Raw genomic sequence first — 16,738 nt, forward strand, 5'->3', positions numbered from 1 at the left:
TCTACATAATGCACTTTTCAGCCTGGATTTGCGAATATTCTGGAATGTGTTCTGTGATTGTGACGTCATAGAAGAAGCTTCTGTCAAAGATTAGGAACAGAAACGCAGCGTTTCAGTGTTTACTTGAACTTTCTAATCGGCATGCTGTGTAGCTGAGTTCAGTGCAACAATGCGACATTTTGTGAGTTTAGAGCTTTCTCGGGTGGCAGAACTTCCACTGCGCCCCCTGCTGTATGCGGCCGCAGCTGCAGCTTCGGCCGCGGGAGTTTATTATTATCTCAATAATCATGGCGATGGCGTGAGGACAACGCTGGACCCCGCAGATACAACTCCCACCGAAGGTAGCACATTTCTTTCTTTCTTTCTTCTTTTCTTTCTTCCTTTCTCTTTATGTGTTTCTAAGTCCTCAAAGTTGAGTTCTCTCTATTTTTATACAAACCATATTTCGACCACATATTTCAAAAGTAGTTTTTTCATTTGACAAAAGCTTTTTTTTTTCTCTTTCCAAAAATGAGCTACACCACGATCAGAACAACAAAATGCCTATCGTGTGAAATCTGATGTTTTTGTCTTTTTGTAATTAGACCCAGTGCAGATGGACTCTGCAGAGTCTGATTTGGTGGAGCCAGACTTGATGTGTGATGTGGATGAAGGCAGTGTGACACAGACTGACAGCACTGTGACACAGACTGACAGCACTGCCTCTGAGGTACTCACCAAACCACAATCACTTACACTGTACACTTTATACTTCTACATCTCAGGACTCTGAGTAAAACAGTTAGATATCGCCACTTTGGTGACTTTTTTTGACTTTAGTTTTTATTATTATAATTTTTTTTCTTACAGCACATCCTCTGGGGCAACCCCAAAAAACGATATTAAATAAGAGTCAAATAATCTAATGCATTACTCAATACAATGGTTTTGACTATCCAACAAGCTGAGTTTGATAGCTCAGTACTACAATGTGGTCAGCAGGGGATATGTATTATAGTTACATTATCTGAGCTGTTATCCTCCTGGATTATGGTGTGTACGTGTGTATGTATGTAACGAGACTTATGATCACTCAAACCATCCCGTTTTTTAATGGAAAATTAGTTTTCATTTGTATTTAAAATGTATACTTAAGCAGCTCCTGGCTGCTGTATAAATTAGTAGGCTGTTAGGTAAAGATATGCTCCCAGCGTTCCCTGATTTAAAGGAGACCTATTATGACCCTTTTTACGAGATGTACTATAAGTCTCAGGTGTCCCTAGAATGTTTCTGTGAAGTTTCAGCTTACAATACCCCAATACCCCACTGATAATTTATTATACCATGCTATAAATGCCCCTTTTTGGGTGGAAGGAAAAGCACGTTGTTTTGTGTGTGTCTTTTTAAATACACATGAGCTGATGATCTCCACCCCTTTCCGGAAGAGGGCTTTGCCTTTACAGCTCGTGCTTCAAATACTACAGCAACAACAAATCAGGAGAACCAATATGACTGACACCATAAATACCGGTGTTCAACCCTATATGTCTGAACCAGAGTCAGACACTGATGAAGGAGAGACTCCGGCAGAAGTAACAACTGTGAGATTGAACCGGGACGTTTCTGAATGGTTCCTCATTCACAAAGCAGTCTGGTGTAAAATGATTCGCACAAAACGTACACAGTTTTCAAAAAGATAATCTCCTTACTGTATTGTGCATAATAAAGGTGCGGTTATGAATTATACAGACGATAAACGACGACATAGCTCTGGTCTCTGTGAATACAATCAGAGACAATGGTAACTTCAGCCGCATTAGCCGTGGAATCTGCTAATGAGCACAAGGAAAGGCGATTTGCAAACGTTCACAAAATATAAACTGCGATACTTACATCTTCTGGATATAAAGCTGGATCATGAACAGTTGGTACTGATTCATGCTTGAATCAACTTTTCAGAAAATCCAGCTTTATATTGACCCTCGCTCACAAAGCAGTCTGGTGTAAAATGATGCTCAGAAACATACACAAGTGTAGCTATTTTTTAGGGCACATTTCCTTCAAAAATAAAACTTCTCCACTGCATCTTCAGTGGCTCTGATGTCGGGAGTACATGAAGACTCTTGTGTTCATTTTTACAGCCAACAACAGAACACTTACAAAGCTTATGAATCTGAGACATTCTTCTTATCACTGTAGCTGCTCCAGCGTGGAGAACATGGCGGACTGTGTGCTGCTCACTCAGGGGAGGATCTACGCTAATAGGGCGGAGTCCGTCACCAGTTGTGGGCGGGGCCTGTTCCAATGTGACATCACATTGTAGAGAAAATGAAAACGACTCATTTTGAGACACTGTTTGTGATTTATGGGGAATATAAAAATAGGAGTGGGTAGATTTTTACCATTGTAGGGTGGTTGTGTACACACACTGCCCACACACATTTATGTTCAAACACCATGTAAAAGTGAATTTTGCATAATAGACCCCCCTAATAGGCAACTCTTTCACACAACATGGAGTCAAAAAATGCAAGTTTATTATGCTATTGTTAAATGTGAGTTTATTAGTTATAAGTTTATTATTCTATTATGAAATGTGTGTGTGTGTGTGTGTGTGTGTTCATTCTGGTTTCGTCACGTTTTGGGGACAAATCTTTTTAAGGGGAGGGGGCGGGGTCTTTTTAGGGTCTTATAGTGAGTTATAAGTCAAAAGTGTATGAATGTGTGTGTAGAAATAAAGCCAACAAGCTTTGGTTTCTGAACTTCCAGGTATCTTTGTCTGAAGCTGAGGAGAAATATGAGCTGGAGTCTTGTGCTCGGCTGGAAAACGAGAAGCCCGAACTGCTGTCTGATGTGAATGCACTGCAAGACTCAGTGCAGGAATTGAAGAAAGAGCTCTCTGAAGCCCGGAAAAGGAATGATGAGCTAGAAATGGTGAGTGAGAAGATTATTGCAATAAACAATTACTTTACAAATAATGAATAGTTTTATGTATTGTACATGTGAATAAATATGTATTGTACATGTGGAAAAATGAACTCTTTTGCTCCTTGACGGTATTTTAGGAGTGTAATAAAAAAAGTCAGGAGTTGCAGTTGCTGCAGATCCAGCACAATGCGATTAAGACACATTTACGAAAGGTAAGCTTTACTTTATATGATCCCAATAAGCCCAAATCAGGTCTGAGTACTAATCAATAATAAGCAATACCTCCATTTATTAAACTCTATAACTGAGCCTTTGTTTTTTCCGCACGTCAGCGTAAATGCATTTCAGATAAGTCAGACGTGAGAGAAAACCCCTGGTTTTAAGTATTTTAAGTATAGAGTATGGTTCAGAGGTCTTCCCAAACTACTTGTTTTTTGTGTTCTGGGAAATTTTTGGAGTGGCTGTGTACAACTACCCCTGACAAGTCTCAATGTGGTGTTCTATGAGATTAGTGTGACCAGCCATGGGAGAAAACACATCAGAAACTGTTGCATCAGAACATCCTCTGCTGTCTTGGGCGGGGGATTGGTAGGGTAGGGTGGGGTGGGGTGGTAGTCAGGGTGGGTGGAGTAAGAGGGGGGTGTCTCCACAGGGGACTGATGTGGATTGAGCCACACTTTTTCAATTCTTTTTAAAGCCTTATACAAGGCATATATTGGATTTCAGTCTTGTTTTCGGGTTCCTATTTCCAATTTTCCTAGACAACATGTCTGGGGCTTGTGTGCACACAATAATTCAAATGGAGGCTTATGGGACCTCTCTTTCTGCAAACAAAAGGGGTTTTGTGCCACGTATCCCAATTTTGAGCAGCCTCATTTTATTTATAACAACAGTTTTATTTCAAATAATTGGACACAAAGTGTTACGTTGCCATTATTCTTCTATTTAATGATTATTAAATGGACATTAATTGTCCTTGTTCAATCTGAGAGGAATTTCCTTCAGACTGGCCTCAATCAGTTTACTCTATTCTGATTGAAGCAACATTTTGACCTTTCACACCTGACGCAGCTCATGAAGAGCTTGATAATTAGTTGATGCTAAAGTACTAACATAGCCAACATTAAAATTCTGCGTCACTAAAATAAAAGCTTATTGTAGATGTAAATTCTTAATCTCTTCTGCTCCATCTCTGTGTTTTAGAAGTATGAAGAAGAGCGGCAGGCTCACAGCGATCTGAAGCCCCAGTATAGTCAGTTGATGAAAACTTTAACACAGACACAGGTGAAGAAAACACACGCTTCTCATTCTTTCTCAAACCCTTTTCGACTGTTCTGGTGAGTACTCAAAAGTGTTTGGTTTTATAATACATCTCCTGGACACATCATCAGTGATGTAACCTGGGGTCATCAGGTGTCACGGGTGTTTCAACATCAGACACTCTCACCCAGGCAACCCAGCCAGGGGTGATCAGGCCATGGCTTGTGTCCAAGTAGCTTATATTCTTCATATATATTCCATATATTTTTATATTCTTATATATTTTTATAAAGATGGGTCATTCCATTTTTTGTATGGTGGTGAGAGTGCAATTTTTTTAAAATTTCCCTCACTTTCAGGTTGAATATTTCTGGTGGGGTACCAGATACGAACCTGAAATTTTCCAAGAAATAAGTCCTCTAGAGTGGCATTCTGCTGTAAAAATTGTGAGTTTGAGATTGGAGGTGGACAGTGGACATCGAGGTCCAGATTTGAAGAACCAGCCTACAGAACTACAGTGCATCCGGAAAGTATTCACAGCGCTTCACTTTTTCCACATTTTGTTATGTTACAGCCTTATTCCAAAATGGATTAAATTCATAATTTTCCTCAAAATTCTACAAACAATACCCCATAATGACAACATGAAAGAAGTTTGTTTGAAATCTTTGAAATTTATTAAAAATAAAAAACAAAAAAAGCACATGTACATAAGTATTCACAGCCTTTGCTCAATACTTTGTTGGAGCACCTTTGGCACCAATTACAGCCACAAGTCTTTTTGAGAATGATGCTACAAGCTTGGCGCACCTATTTTTGGGCAGTTTCTCCCATTCTTCTTTGCAGGACCTCTCAAGCTCCATCAGGTTGGATGGGGAGTGTCGGTGCACAGCCATTTTCAGATCTCTCCAGAGATGTTCAATCGGGTTCAAGTCTGGGCTCTGGCTGGGCCACTCAAGGACATTCACAGAGTTGTCCTGTAGCCATTGCTTTGTTATCTTGGCTGTGTGCTTATGGTCGTTGTCCTGTTGGAAGATGAACCTTCGCCCCAGTCTGAGGTCCAGAGCGCTCTGGAGCAGGTTTTCATCAAGGATGTCTCTGTACATTGCTGCATTTATCTTTCCCTCGATCCTGACTAGTCTCCCAGTTCCTGCCACTGAAAAACACCCCCACAGCATGATGCTGCCACCACCATGCTTCACTGTAGGGATGGTATTGGCCAGGTGATGAGTGCTGCCTGGTTTCCTCAAGACATGATGCTTGCCATTAGGCCAAAGAGTTCAATCTTTGTTTCATCAGACCAGAGAATTTTGTTTCTCATGGTCTGAGAGTCCTTCAGGTGCCTTTTGGCAAAAGGTGGGCTGTCATGTGCCTTTTACTGAGGACTGGCTTCCGTCTGGCCACTCTACCATACAGGCCTGATTGGTGGAGTGCTGCAGAGATGGTTGTTCTTCTGGAAGGTTCTCCTCTCTCCACAGAGACACACTGGAGCACTGTCAGAGTGACCATCGTGTTTTTGATCACCTCCCTGAGTAAGGGCCTTCTCCCCCGATCGCTCAGTTTGGCCGGGCGGCCAGCTCTAGGAAGAGTCCTGGTGGTTCCAATCGCCTTCCATTTACGGATGATGGAGGCCACTGTGCTCATTGGGACCTTCAGTGCTGCAGAAATGTTTCTGTGATAAAAGCAGTAAGTGACTACAGCTCTGAAGTTACAAACTGCTTTTATCACAGGAGAAAAAACACCATAGCTCTGTTTTTGCAATTATTGAACCACTTGAGAGGGAATGACCCAGAATCATACAGGCCTCCCCAGTGATTAAGGCTATAGCAATCCCCACTGGCATGTTAATGCTAGCACAGTGCCATTGGTTCCATATGGATTCTTCACATTACACCTAGCACTACTCAAACACATCCACCTAACACAACCAGAGCCATTAATGCATAAGTCAGTGGATCCTAATGGATTGTATGCTACAAATATCTACCTAACACTACCAGAACCATCTATGCTTTAACACATGACACCAATACACATCTCACCCCTATCTAACTAGCATGTGTCCAAGGATTGTTCCTTTTGATCCACAGCCATCTAGAGGCCTTCTCTGCTGCCACTGTGGTGGGTTTGATGGCCTTCTTCTTCCGAACACATGTGATGCCCTGGAGGCTGTAGGTCTTACACAGGGAGTGAGCTGCAGAGCCTCTGCAGCTAACCTCTGTGGGCTTGCAGCTTGCTCTACACCCCTGTCTGTGACACTCTTCTACCAAGTGTGCCTACTTGGCTCTCTTTCCTTTCATTATCATTCCTTTCATCCTCTCATCCCAAGGACAGGCACAGCCTGTCACAACTCAGACCAGGAGATCTTCCGATCTAATGCCTGTTCCCATCTAGTCCATGCACCTTGTTGATGCACACCACCATCTGACTTGCATGCAGATCCTCAACCCCAGCTCTCATCTCCTCTTGGACCAGTTGGTACTTGTCCTTGCTCTGGGCTCAGTTGTAGTTGTTTTAAAGCTCCCATACAGAGCAATATCGCTAAGGCTTCAAAGCACGACCAGCCACCTAGGGAGTTTATGATGGATCCTCTTGAAGCTCTGCGTAGTTGATAAGGAGAACTTGTAGACTAGTAATGGCCACAAAATTGTGGGAAGGATGCTGTGTTGTAAGTCCAGGTTTTAAGTCTTCCTGGTAGCCTCAGAAGCTCCAGGTTGGGTTGTATCTTTTTGAGCTGACTGTTTCTCTCCAGCAGTCGCCACTCTATTCATGGTAGTCATTCAGTTTATTCCTGAATGTCACTAGCTTTGTCAGATAAAAGGTTTTATAATTATCTTGTGATGCACTTGGACACATCAGTAATGTAACCTGTGGTCATTGGGTGTGTGAATGTATGTGTATGTATAATGTCAACAAGCATTGTTTCTTAATTTTATAGGTCTCTCTGACTAAGGCTGAGGAAGGATTTCTAATTGCAATGCACTATAATGACGAAAATGTACAAGAAGTTAACGGACTGCTAAGAAAACTCTACCATGACCATAAGTGTGAACAAATGAGGCTGGTAAGTGAGAAAATCCTTGCATTACACAATTTCTTTATAAATAATGTGAGAAATCATGATCTTCCTGCTGTATGTGGATGTGGAGTTACTGATCAGTTATTATTAAGGGGCCAAGCACTGAAGATCCTATTGTTATTATTATTATTATTTAAGGGCCAGGCACCTATTGTTTTTCTACAGATTCTGCTGATTATTATTATTCTGGTTAGGGTGTCTATGGCAGCCCAAAGAACCATGTGGTAAAGTTGTGAAATTTGGCACACAGCTTCAGGACACATTCAGTTACCAATACACCAGATCTGGGCCCCAAGCTCCCAAAGCTCTAGCACCACCAACAGGTCAAAGTTTAAGCCAAATTTCACAGTATGTTTATGCCCATAACTGTGTGGTCAAAGTTTCAGTGTCCCTAGATTCCTTGGATCACGCGGCATTCAGTGATGTCAGTTTCCACCTAATAAGATTTTTGTCCATCCTGGAATTTTTTGTTTTGTCGCTAATCCTCCTAAAATTTTGTCCAAATTTGACCAAATTTGACTTTTAACATCTTCAGACCAATCCGCACGAAAGTTATTTAACTAAATTTTGGTTTTCGAAAACGTTGGCTTGTAACAAGCCAACAAATCTGCAGATGAAGTCGCCAATCATGAATTCATAGGGTCTCAACAGCTTTATGTATCGTCATGAAACTAGGTACTATGGCATGAGGCTACGCAACAAATTTCATGAGTACAATGACATAAATGCTTGAAAAAGGCAAAATACAGGTTCCTAAGTAATATCTCTGAAATACAATTACATATCAGACATTACATATTAGATATTACATATCAAACTTGCTATGTATATTCAGGACCAAACCCTGAATGTACCCAAGAAGTTTTGCTCCAGTGCCACCTAGTGGTGAAGTGCTGTAGTAGCCTTTATGTTTTTCTTTATCATTTGAAGAATTTGTGCTAAATCCACAGTTCTACTTTCCTATGATTAACTGGAATAGGCCCACGTGAACACACACCAACATTAAAAAAAGGGGTATGTCCTGTCGGCTGTTTTGAAATTCATTGAAAACTGTTTTTTTGCTTTGACTATTAGTGTGACCCCTGGCTATATTAACTGACAATCAATGAAAATGTATGTATACCACAGTGAACTTGTTTTCCATACAAATATGAAGAGAAAAAAAGAAACCTGCATTTCCAAATGTGAATTTTGTTACACCCTTGCAAAGCATCATTTTCAAAAAGGGGAACGGAAGTGGCCCATTGTCAATGTGAACATTAAGTCTGAATCTTGTAATTTTCTTCATGCCTGTGTTTTAGGAATCTGAGCGAGAGTTCATGCAGTCACAGTACAAAGAGATATTACAACAGCGCGATGAGTTACTAATGGTAAGCTTTTCCTCTCACTAAGCCATGAATGCTTTATGGTAATTTTTATTTGAACTACAACAAAAGTCACTTGAGTCCACGTGGTTCCAAGTCCTCAATTTCTACTTAACCAAAATTCCCTTTACTTTGAAGTCACACTCCTTTTTCACTGAAGTGAAGCACTCCTTGACCTCCTAAACCTCTTCTGCTCCATGGCTTTGTTTTAGGACTGTAAGCGAGAACGGGAGGCTCACAATATCCTGAAGTCACAGTATGATCATCTGCAATGTTGGGTAAGCTACTCAAAAAAAGTAATCCACTACAGATTACTAATTACTGCTTTAAAATTGTCATCTGATTACATTACTGATTACTGCATGTAAAAAGAAAACAGATTACTAATTACTTTACTTTCACGTTGCTTTCAAATCCTATCTAACCTACAAAAATACACTACAAAATGAAACTCATAGTTTTTTCAGTAGTTTTAGTGCGCCAATGTATGATATGAATAGAAAAGGTTGGATTTACCATAAAACTTGCCTCAGGTGTTGTCACTGTAGAACCCCCAGACCGATAAAATATAAAACTTATTTAACTAGGCTAGTTTGGTCTCGCTAGCCAAGGGGAAGCACAGCTAAGCTATCATGCCACTGCTAGCTGCTGCAGTGCCATGCAAAGTACATCATCTGTCCTTATGTTCTGCTCATATCATGTTCACGTAAACTGGAACTCAGACATTTACACACCTCGTTTTCCTGCTCAGCATCAGAGGATGTTACTGTTTCAGTTTCAGCCTGTTTTTTTTTTTTTAAATTGCTGTATATCCATTTTCCCTCACACTGACTATGAGCTAGCATTTGGCTGAATTGAGATCTGTCAGCCAATAAGACACGAGTGTTTCCATGTATTTTCCTGTAAACCCTGTCTGATTGGTCTGGTCTCTGTTCACTGAAGATATAAAATTACAGATGATCTTCTTTGACTGACCTTCAGTTACGTAGTGACAAACCGTTCCAAGTGGAGAATTATTCGGGGCTAAAGGAAAAATCTTCGGGGCAAAACGTGATTTATTTTAAAAATACATTTTACTTAATATTGTTTTCTTAACAATAAATTTATTATGCAAGTAATGTCATTTTACTGACATCAGTAACTGTAATCGAATTACATACATTTAAAATGTAATACGTTACATTACTACGTTATCAGAAAAAGTAATTAGAATACAGTAAACTCTGATCATACACCCAACTCTGATCATATGAAATAAACATTAACACACAACGAGGAGTTGTTAAAGTTTTTTTTATGCCTCAGTCACTAGGTGGTGGAGGCATTATGTTCCCTTTCAAAGGGAACTTCGACGTTGCATTTAGCATAACAGTATGGGAAGCGCCCTTGCGCGCGTGACCGGTATCTGAAGCTTGTGTAAAATCATGCCTCTACTTATAGGCCTGCCATGATCAGGTGACGTGGCAATTAAGCGCGTCAAATGATATATATATATATGGTAGCTGTGAACCACACCGCCAGCCTTATTATCTTCAGCGAGACTGCATGTCTGTTGTTTGTGTGACAAAAAATGCTTAATTTCTACTCTATATTTTCTCAAAATCTCTAAACTTTTCTATCCCTTTTTTAAAGAAAAAAAGAAAAGAGAGGGACAGAATGAGCGAGAAAGAATTCAGAAAGTGTGTTACGCCACCTGACTTTGGAGCTCGCGTCGCGACTCCTCCTTCCCCTATGGAAAGCCAAAACACCCTCGCTTACTCCGAGGAGTCGGTAGAGGGTGCCATTGCACCAAAAACCAACAGCAGCTCTCAAGTATATAAAGAGCTGCTTGAGGTGATTACTAGGGCAGTTGAAAAGTTGAATATAGACTGGTCCGGGGAAGAGGAAGTGGCTCGTAGCAGGCTGGATGAGCACTTCCTCTCCAGTGAAAATAAATGTAAAGCTCCCTCACACTGCAGAAAACTCCCCTTTTTTCCAGAAGTGCATGATGAGATATCACGCTTCTGGAGAAAACCATACACTAGCCGTGTTTATAACCCCGCGACGTCTGATTACTCAGCCGTCATGAGGAGTGAGCAGCACGGCTATTTAGCGATGCCGAAGGTGGAGGAGGCACTTGCGAGCCACCTCTCTGCATCAACGGCAGGTAATTTAGGGAGGCCAACTTTACCTTCTAAGCCATGTAAGGCCACCTCGGCGTGGTGGGTAAAGCCTATGTGGCAGCGGGTCTTGCTTGTGGGTCACTGCATATAATGGCAGTGTTGCAGGCCTACCAAGCAGACCTGCTGAGTGAGCTCGATACTGGGGAGGGAATTGGGCCCGAGGCAGTGGCAGAGCTGCGCCGCGCCACAGATTTATCTCTCCGGGCGACCAAACGGCCCGCCATATCGGCCGTTCAATGGGTAGCCTGGTTGTGGCGGAGAGGCACCTATGGCTCAACCTCTTAGGGATGGGGGACAAAGATAAGGTCTCCTTATTGAACCCCCCTGTTAAACCTTCCGGCCTGTTTGGCAGCGCAGTTAATGTCATCGCCGACAGGTTTCGTGAGGCAAAACAGCAAACGGCGGCGTTTAGCCAGTTCCTTCCCCGTCGTGTCGAGTTCGCCCGGGCATCCATGAGTGGAGCCCGGGCCAGCGCTAGTGCGAGGGAGGCGCAGAAGGCAAGTGTGGCGGCCCGCCACCCCCCACAGAGAACCAGGGGGACCGGATGGCCACAGCCACAGCCTGCTAAGAGGCCTGATATAAGAATGATCATAAAAGCAAAGCAGGCAAGGAAGGAACGGTCCTGATGGGCCACGGAGGGATGTATCAGGGGATGTGAGGTTGCTAGGGCAGATAGCCCCCAGTGCTACTGTAGGGCCTGCCCTGGCCAAGGCCATCCCACATTTTCAGCCTTCTCTGGTCAGCGAGCTGTCACAGGGCGACGGAAATCTGATGCTTTCCCTCCAACGGAATGTAGAAAAGCTAACATCACTGAAAGACCATTTGGCAGCGTGGAAACTACTGCCAAATCTGTCTCCATGGGTTCTGTCTACCATAGAAAATGGTTACCGGGTCCAGTTCAGTGCTCGACACCCCCGGTTCAGAGGTGTGCTCACCACAGTTGTCAGCACAGAGCAGAGCCCAATGTTAGCGCAGGAAGTAAGTTCCCTTTTGGACAAAGGGGCCATAGAACATGTACCCCGTTCCCTAAGGGAGGGAGGTTTTTACAGCCGTTATTTCCTGGTCCGCAAAAACGATGGGAGTATGTGGCCAATTTTAGATCTGCATCATCTGAACCGTACTCTTCGGACATACAGGTTCAAGATGCTGACGCTCAAACTTATCGTGCCACAGATTCACTTCGAGGACTGGTTTGTGACGATAGATCTGTAAGATGCATATTTCCACATAGGAATATCACGCAGTCGCAGGAAGTTCCTGAGGTTTGCGTATGGAGACAACACATACCAATTTCGGGTTCTTCCCTTCGGGCTAGCTTTATCCCCTTGCACCTTCAAAAAGTGCAAGGATGCTGCTCTGGCTCCCTTGCGACTCCAGGGCATCCGTGTACTAAACTACCTGGACGACTGGTTAATTCTAGCACGATCCAGGGAACAGGCGGTTCAACATCGAGATGTTGTTCTTGCCCACATGAGGAGCTTGGGGCTCAGGTCGAACCTCAAGAAAAGTATGCTTTCTCCAGTGAAGAGGACAACTTTTCTAGGGGTTATATGGGATTCTACTACGATGAGGGCGTTCCCCAACACGCATAGGATCAAACCTATCAACTTTGAGCAAGATAAAGCTAGGTCTGGGCATCCCCTCCAGTCTCTACGAGAGACTGCTGGGCCTTATGGCAGCAGCAGCCAACGTCATACCATTAGGCCTATTGCACCGTTTCAGTGGTGGCTGAAAAGTCAGGGGTTTCATCCGAGGCTGAAACCTCTGAGAGTAATCAGTGTCACTCGGCGATGCCTACGTGCTCTGAGTATTTGGAGGTGTCCGCAATTTCTAGCCTTGGGTCACACTCTAGGGGCGTCTCCTTATCGCAAGATGGTAATGACAGATGCGTCCCTCACGGGCTGGGGTGCAGTCTTAAATGGCTGTCCAGCTCACGGTCTTTGGAGCAGCCCTCGTCTGGAGTGGCATATCAATCGCCTAGAGATACGGGCCGTATTCCTAGCACTGAAATTCTTTCTTCCTCAGTTGAGAGGTCACCATGTGCTAGTTGTGTCAGACAACACAGCGGTGGTCTCATATATCAAGCACCAGGGAGGGTTGCGTTCACGCCCCCTGTTCAGGCAGGCGTAACTAATCCTTCTCTGGGCAGAGGGAAAGTTCTTGTCAGTGTTGTCAGACTTTATATTCGTCCATGCATTTGTCTGAGATTCACCTTAGTGTGATATCTCAAGAACGTGTGGTTGAATGTTTGTAGTATTTATATGGAATTATCTATACAACCAGCAGATGAACTGGTAGAATTTTGGAATCTTATCCAAACAGAGTCCAGGTCACAAGAAGGCCAAAAGTCTGAAACAGATCTCTTTGTTAGCTTCCTTCTTGTTTGTCATACGGAACAACGCATCCTATGACGTCGATTTTCACCTAATCAGATTTTCTGCCATGCTGGATTTTGTTGAACTGTTTTTTTTGCTACTCCTTCTACAAAACCTAGGTGTATGTAAACTTTTGTGCTTATACTGTGAAGGTCCAGCCATAGGATTATAGTGAGCTACATGGACAGAAACAACAACTGGGTGCTTTCTTGCTCAGTTTGAGTTTTTCTGCTGGATAAAGGCACTCATTATTAATAGAGAAATGTGGTTAGGATAGTGTGACCCCCGGCTATATTAACTGACAATCAATGAAAATGTATGTATACCACAGTGAACTTGTTTTCCACACAAATACGAAGAGAAAAAACATGTATTTCCAAATGTGAATTTTGTTACACCCTTGCAAAGCATCATTTTCAAAAAGGGGAACGGAAGTGGCCCATTGTCAATGTGAACATTAAGTCTGAATCTTGTAATTTTCTTCATGCCTGTGTTTTAGGAATCTGTGCGACTGATCTTGCAGTCACAGTATAAAGAGATATTACAACAGCGCAATGAGTTACTAATGGTAAGCTTTTCCTCTCACTAAGCCATGAATACTTTAGCACTGCTATGGTAATTTATATTTGAGGTACAACAGAAGTCCATGTGGTTCCAAGTCCTCAATTTCTATTGAACCAAAATTCCCTTTACTTCAAAGTCACACTCCTTTTTCACTGAAGTGAAGCACTCCTTTTAGCACTAAATTCTAAACCTCTTCTGCTCCATGGCTTTGTTTTAGGAGTGTGTGCGAGAACGGGAGGCTCACAATATCCTGAAGTCACAGTACGATAATGTGATAGAAACGTTAACACACAACGAGGAGTTGTTAAAGGTATGTTTTTTTATGCCTCAGTCACTAGGTGGTGGAGGCATTATGTTTTGTGTTGTCAGACTTTACATTCGTCCCTGCATTTGTCTGAGATTCACCTTAGTGTGATATCTCAAGAACGTGTGGTTGAATGTTTGTAGTATTTATATGGAATTATCTATACAACCAGCAGATGAACTGGTAGAATTTTGGAATCGATCCAAACAGAGTCCAGGTCACAAGAAGGTCAAAAGTCTGAAACAGATCTCTTTGTTAGCTTCCTTGCTAGTTCTCATACAGAAATGTTACTTATACATTCATGTTCAGGAACACAAGGCCCATTTTAATGCTAAGATTCTGCAATCCGTCTGTGAGATTCTTCTTTAGTGACATTTTGGTGACATTTTCTCCTTTGTACACAAACTATTTTGAGCTCTTTAGATGATTGATGAATTAAGTCCTTAATTAACTGACTGAATGTGTGAGGAAGTAAATAAGTCCAACAAACTTTGGTTGTAGAACTTCCAGATCTCCTTGGATGAAGCTGAGGAAATATACTGGCCTGCAATGGAGTTCAGTACTCAGCTGGAGTCTAACCTCAGTCCAGCAGTAGGAGGAAGAGCTCTGGGAGACACACAAAGTGTGACGAGATAACAACAGTAAGTGAGAGTTCTTGCATTAAGTTTCTTTAGAAATAATGCAAGGAATTGTGATGTTCATGCTGCATGATGAGTTACACCACAGGCTATATTTACTTGAACAAAATAAAAATAGCATTTTTAATTTAAGATGTTAACCCATTTATGAGGGATTTCTTTTTTTTATTAAAAGAATGTGGCCCATCGCAGATGTGAAAATTAAGTACTCAAGTTTCTACCTCTTTTGCTTCATGGCTGTGTTTTAGGAGCAGAAGCAAGAATGGGAGGAGCACAGTATTCTGAAGTTGCAGCACAGAGAGATGATGGAAACTGTTAAACAGTGCTATGAGTTCTATGAACTCCAGACACCTGCCAGGGGTGGTGATTAACATCTGGATATTCTCCAATACATGTGTGCATATTCCAAGTCCTATACCACAAAGTCAGTGTTATCACTGGTGGGCTCTGTGCAGCTTTCCCAAAGTGAGTGGAGGAGGGTGGACTGGCCTCCTGCGTGATGTTACATTTGGTGAAAACACAAGTGATATAATACAGGGGTCCACAGACCAAAACCCATCAATATTTGACATATTAGCCAAGGATCTTACCATGGAGCTCCTGTTATGGCTGCTTTAATGCTTACTCGTTGCATATGTGAGCTGCTTGATGCTGAACCCTTACAATACGCTGCCAGAACCAACAATGAGAAGTGTGGCTCGGCTGATGGCATGTTTTCTGGTTTAAAATAATTCTGGAGGTAGTGATGGAAATGCCGTCATCATTCTTCTCAATCGAGCACCAGCATGGGGGCTCATACCTCTGGCTATCAGGGAGGCTTTGTAGTGGTGTCTGAGCTGCTGTTAGACAATGGAGGGTGTACCTTCTGGTCTAGTAGCTCTGTTAGCATCGGTTGTGTGAGGAGAGTTTCAGTCTGCTAGAACTGGTTGAATGGGTGGATCAATGGATGTTATCCAGCAGGAGAGCATGAAAAAGGCACTTCAGTGATGTTTACAGTAAGTACTACATCATTGTTGTCATATGAATTTGAAGAAAAGGTCTTGGCATACACATACTAGAGAATACCTAGGTGTTAATCACACTGCCTCTGGAGGTTAGGATGGGTGAAATAGAACTACCACTAAGATGCAGGTGCTCAGGATGAAGGGTGGATGCAATTAACACTCTTTGACAAAAGTAAATGTGAGAAAGAAACATGCATGGTAAATTTGAGGAAATCTGTACTGTTTTAATTATATCATTGCTGACTTTATTAAAATTATTGAATTTATTATTCATTTTAATCAGCTTGGTTTTTACTTTGCAGACATTTTCATCAAATCTACTTTAATTAAATGGTATGAAGGGTGGATTCTGGAATCCCCTGCCTCTTCAATATATATACACACACACACACACACACACACACATACGTGTATATATATATATATATATATATATATATATATATATATATATATATATATATATATATATGTATCCTTTGATTTGTAATGAGTTATTAATCAAAGTGTATCTTTCAAGATATCAAATGATTTGAATGGCTTCTTCACGCTTATGAGATTTACTGTTCTTAGTTAAAGCATTTACTTTACTTTTCATCTTCTATCACTTTAGAATAATGATGAATATTGTCTGAACTTCTTACTGAGAGAAAATATATCTAATCAGTATGTTTTGGGAAAACTTCCTTATCAGAGCTATAGCTCAACCAAATCCAACCTTGAGGAAGCTGTGTATGGGTGTGTGTGTGTGTGTGTGTGCGCACCCTGTTGTCACAGGAAGTTTGGAGGTGAACTGATCATTTGATGAGACAACTGGAGCCTAAAAACTCAGATTGATGGCCTCAGTGGTTCACGGTGTGCCTAAACCAGGATGTGACTGACATCCAGATAATCCATGAGAACCTTCTTCTGACTCACAGCCCATATGTGGAAATTTTCTATGCCTTACCCAATCAGTCATTCAACCTGACGTGATGACTAGCTTAGTGATTGTGTGAGAGTATAATTGTTGCTGTAATGAGTGTGAATGCAGGACGGCCTACAAACTCCTTGCTGAGTGTTGCTTCTAACGAGACTGTAA

The 16,738-nt window shown here is 42.0% G+C and overlaps 1 protein-coding gene across 3 annotated transcripts; it reads left to right on the forward strand.

The window, feature by feature from the left end:
• The first annotated feature begins 69 nt into the window (after positions 1–69).
• On the forward strand, positions 70–16,734 carry LOC128625345 (coiled-coil domain-containing protein 18-like). 3 transcript variants are annotated; one of them, XR_008388910.1, is made up of 14 exons: positions 70–341; positions 585–709; positions 2,749–2,913; positions 3,045–3,119; positions 4,111–4,191; positions 7,106–7,231; positions 8,548–8,616; positions 8,823–8,888; positions 13,647–13,715; positions 13,929–14,021; positions 14,517–14,656; positions 14,902–15,855; positions 15,960–15,990; positions 16,352–16,734. XR_008388910.1 is itself a non-coding variant. In XM_053653576.1 (12 exons), the coding sequence occupies exons 1-11, from the start codon at positions 170–172 to the stop codon at positions 14,649–14,651; spliced, it is 1,176 nt and encodes a 391-aa protein (XP_053509551.1). In that variant the 5' UTR covers positions 70–169; the 3' UTR covers positions 14,652–14,656; positions 14,902–16,012. The 3 variants fall into 3 exon arrangements, 1 of the variants encoding a protein (XP_053509551.1); XR_008388911.1 differs by having other exon boundaries at positions 16,439–16,734; XM_053653576.1 differs by lacking the exon at positions 16,352–16,734 and having other exon boundaries at positions 14,902–16,012.
• The last annotated feature ends 4 nt before the right edge of the window (positions 16,735–16,738 follow it).

Source organism: Ictalurus furcatus, chromosome 21, assembly GCF_023375685.1.
Source record: "Ictalurus furcatus strain D&B chromosome 21, Billie_1.0, whole genome shotgun sequence".
Taxonomy (NCBI): domain Eukaryota; kingdom Metazoa; phylum Chordata; class Actinopteri; order Siluriformes; family Ictaluridae; genus Ictalurus; species Ictalurus furcatus.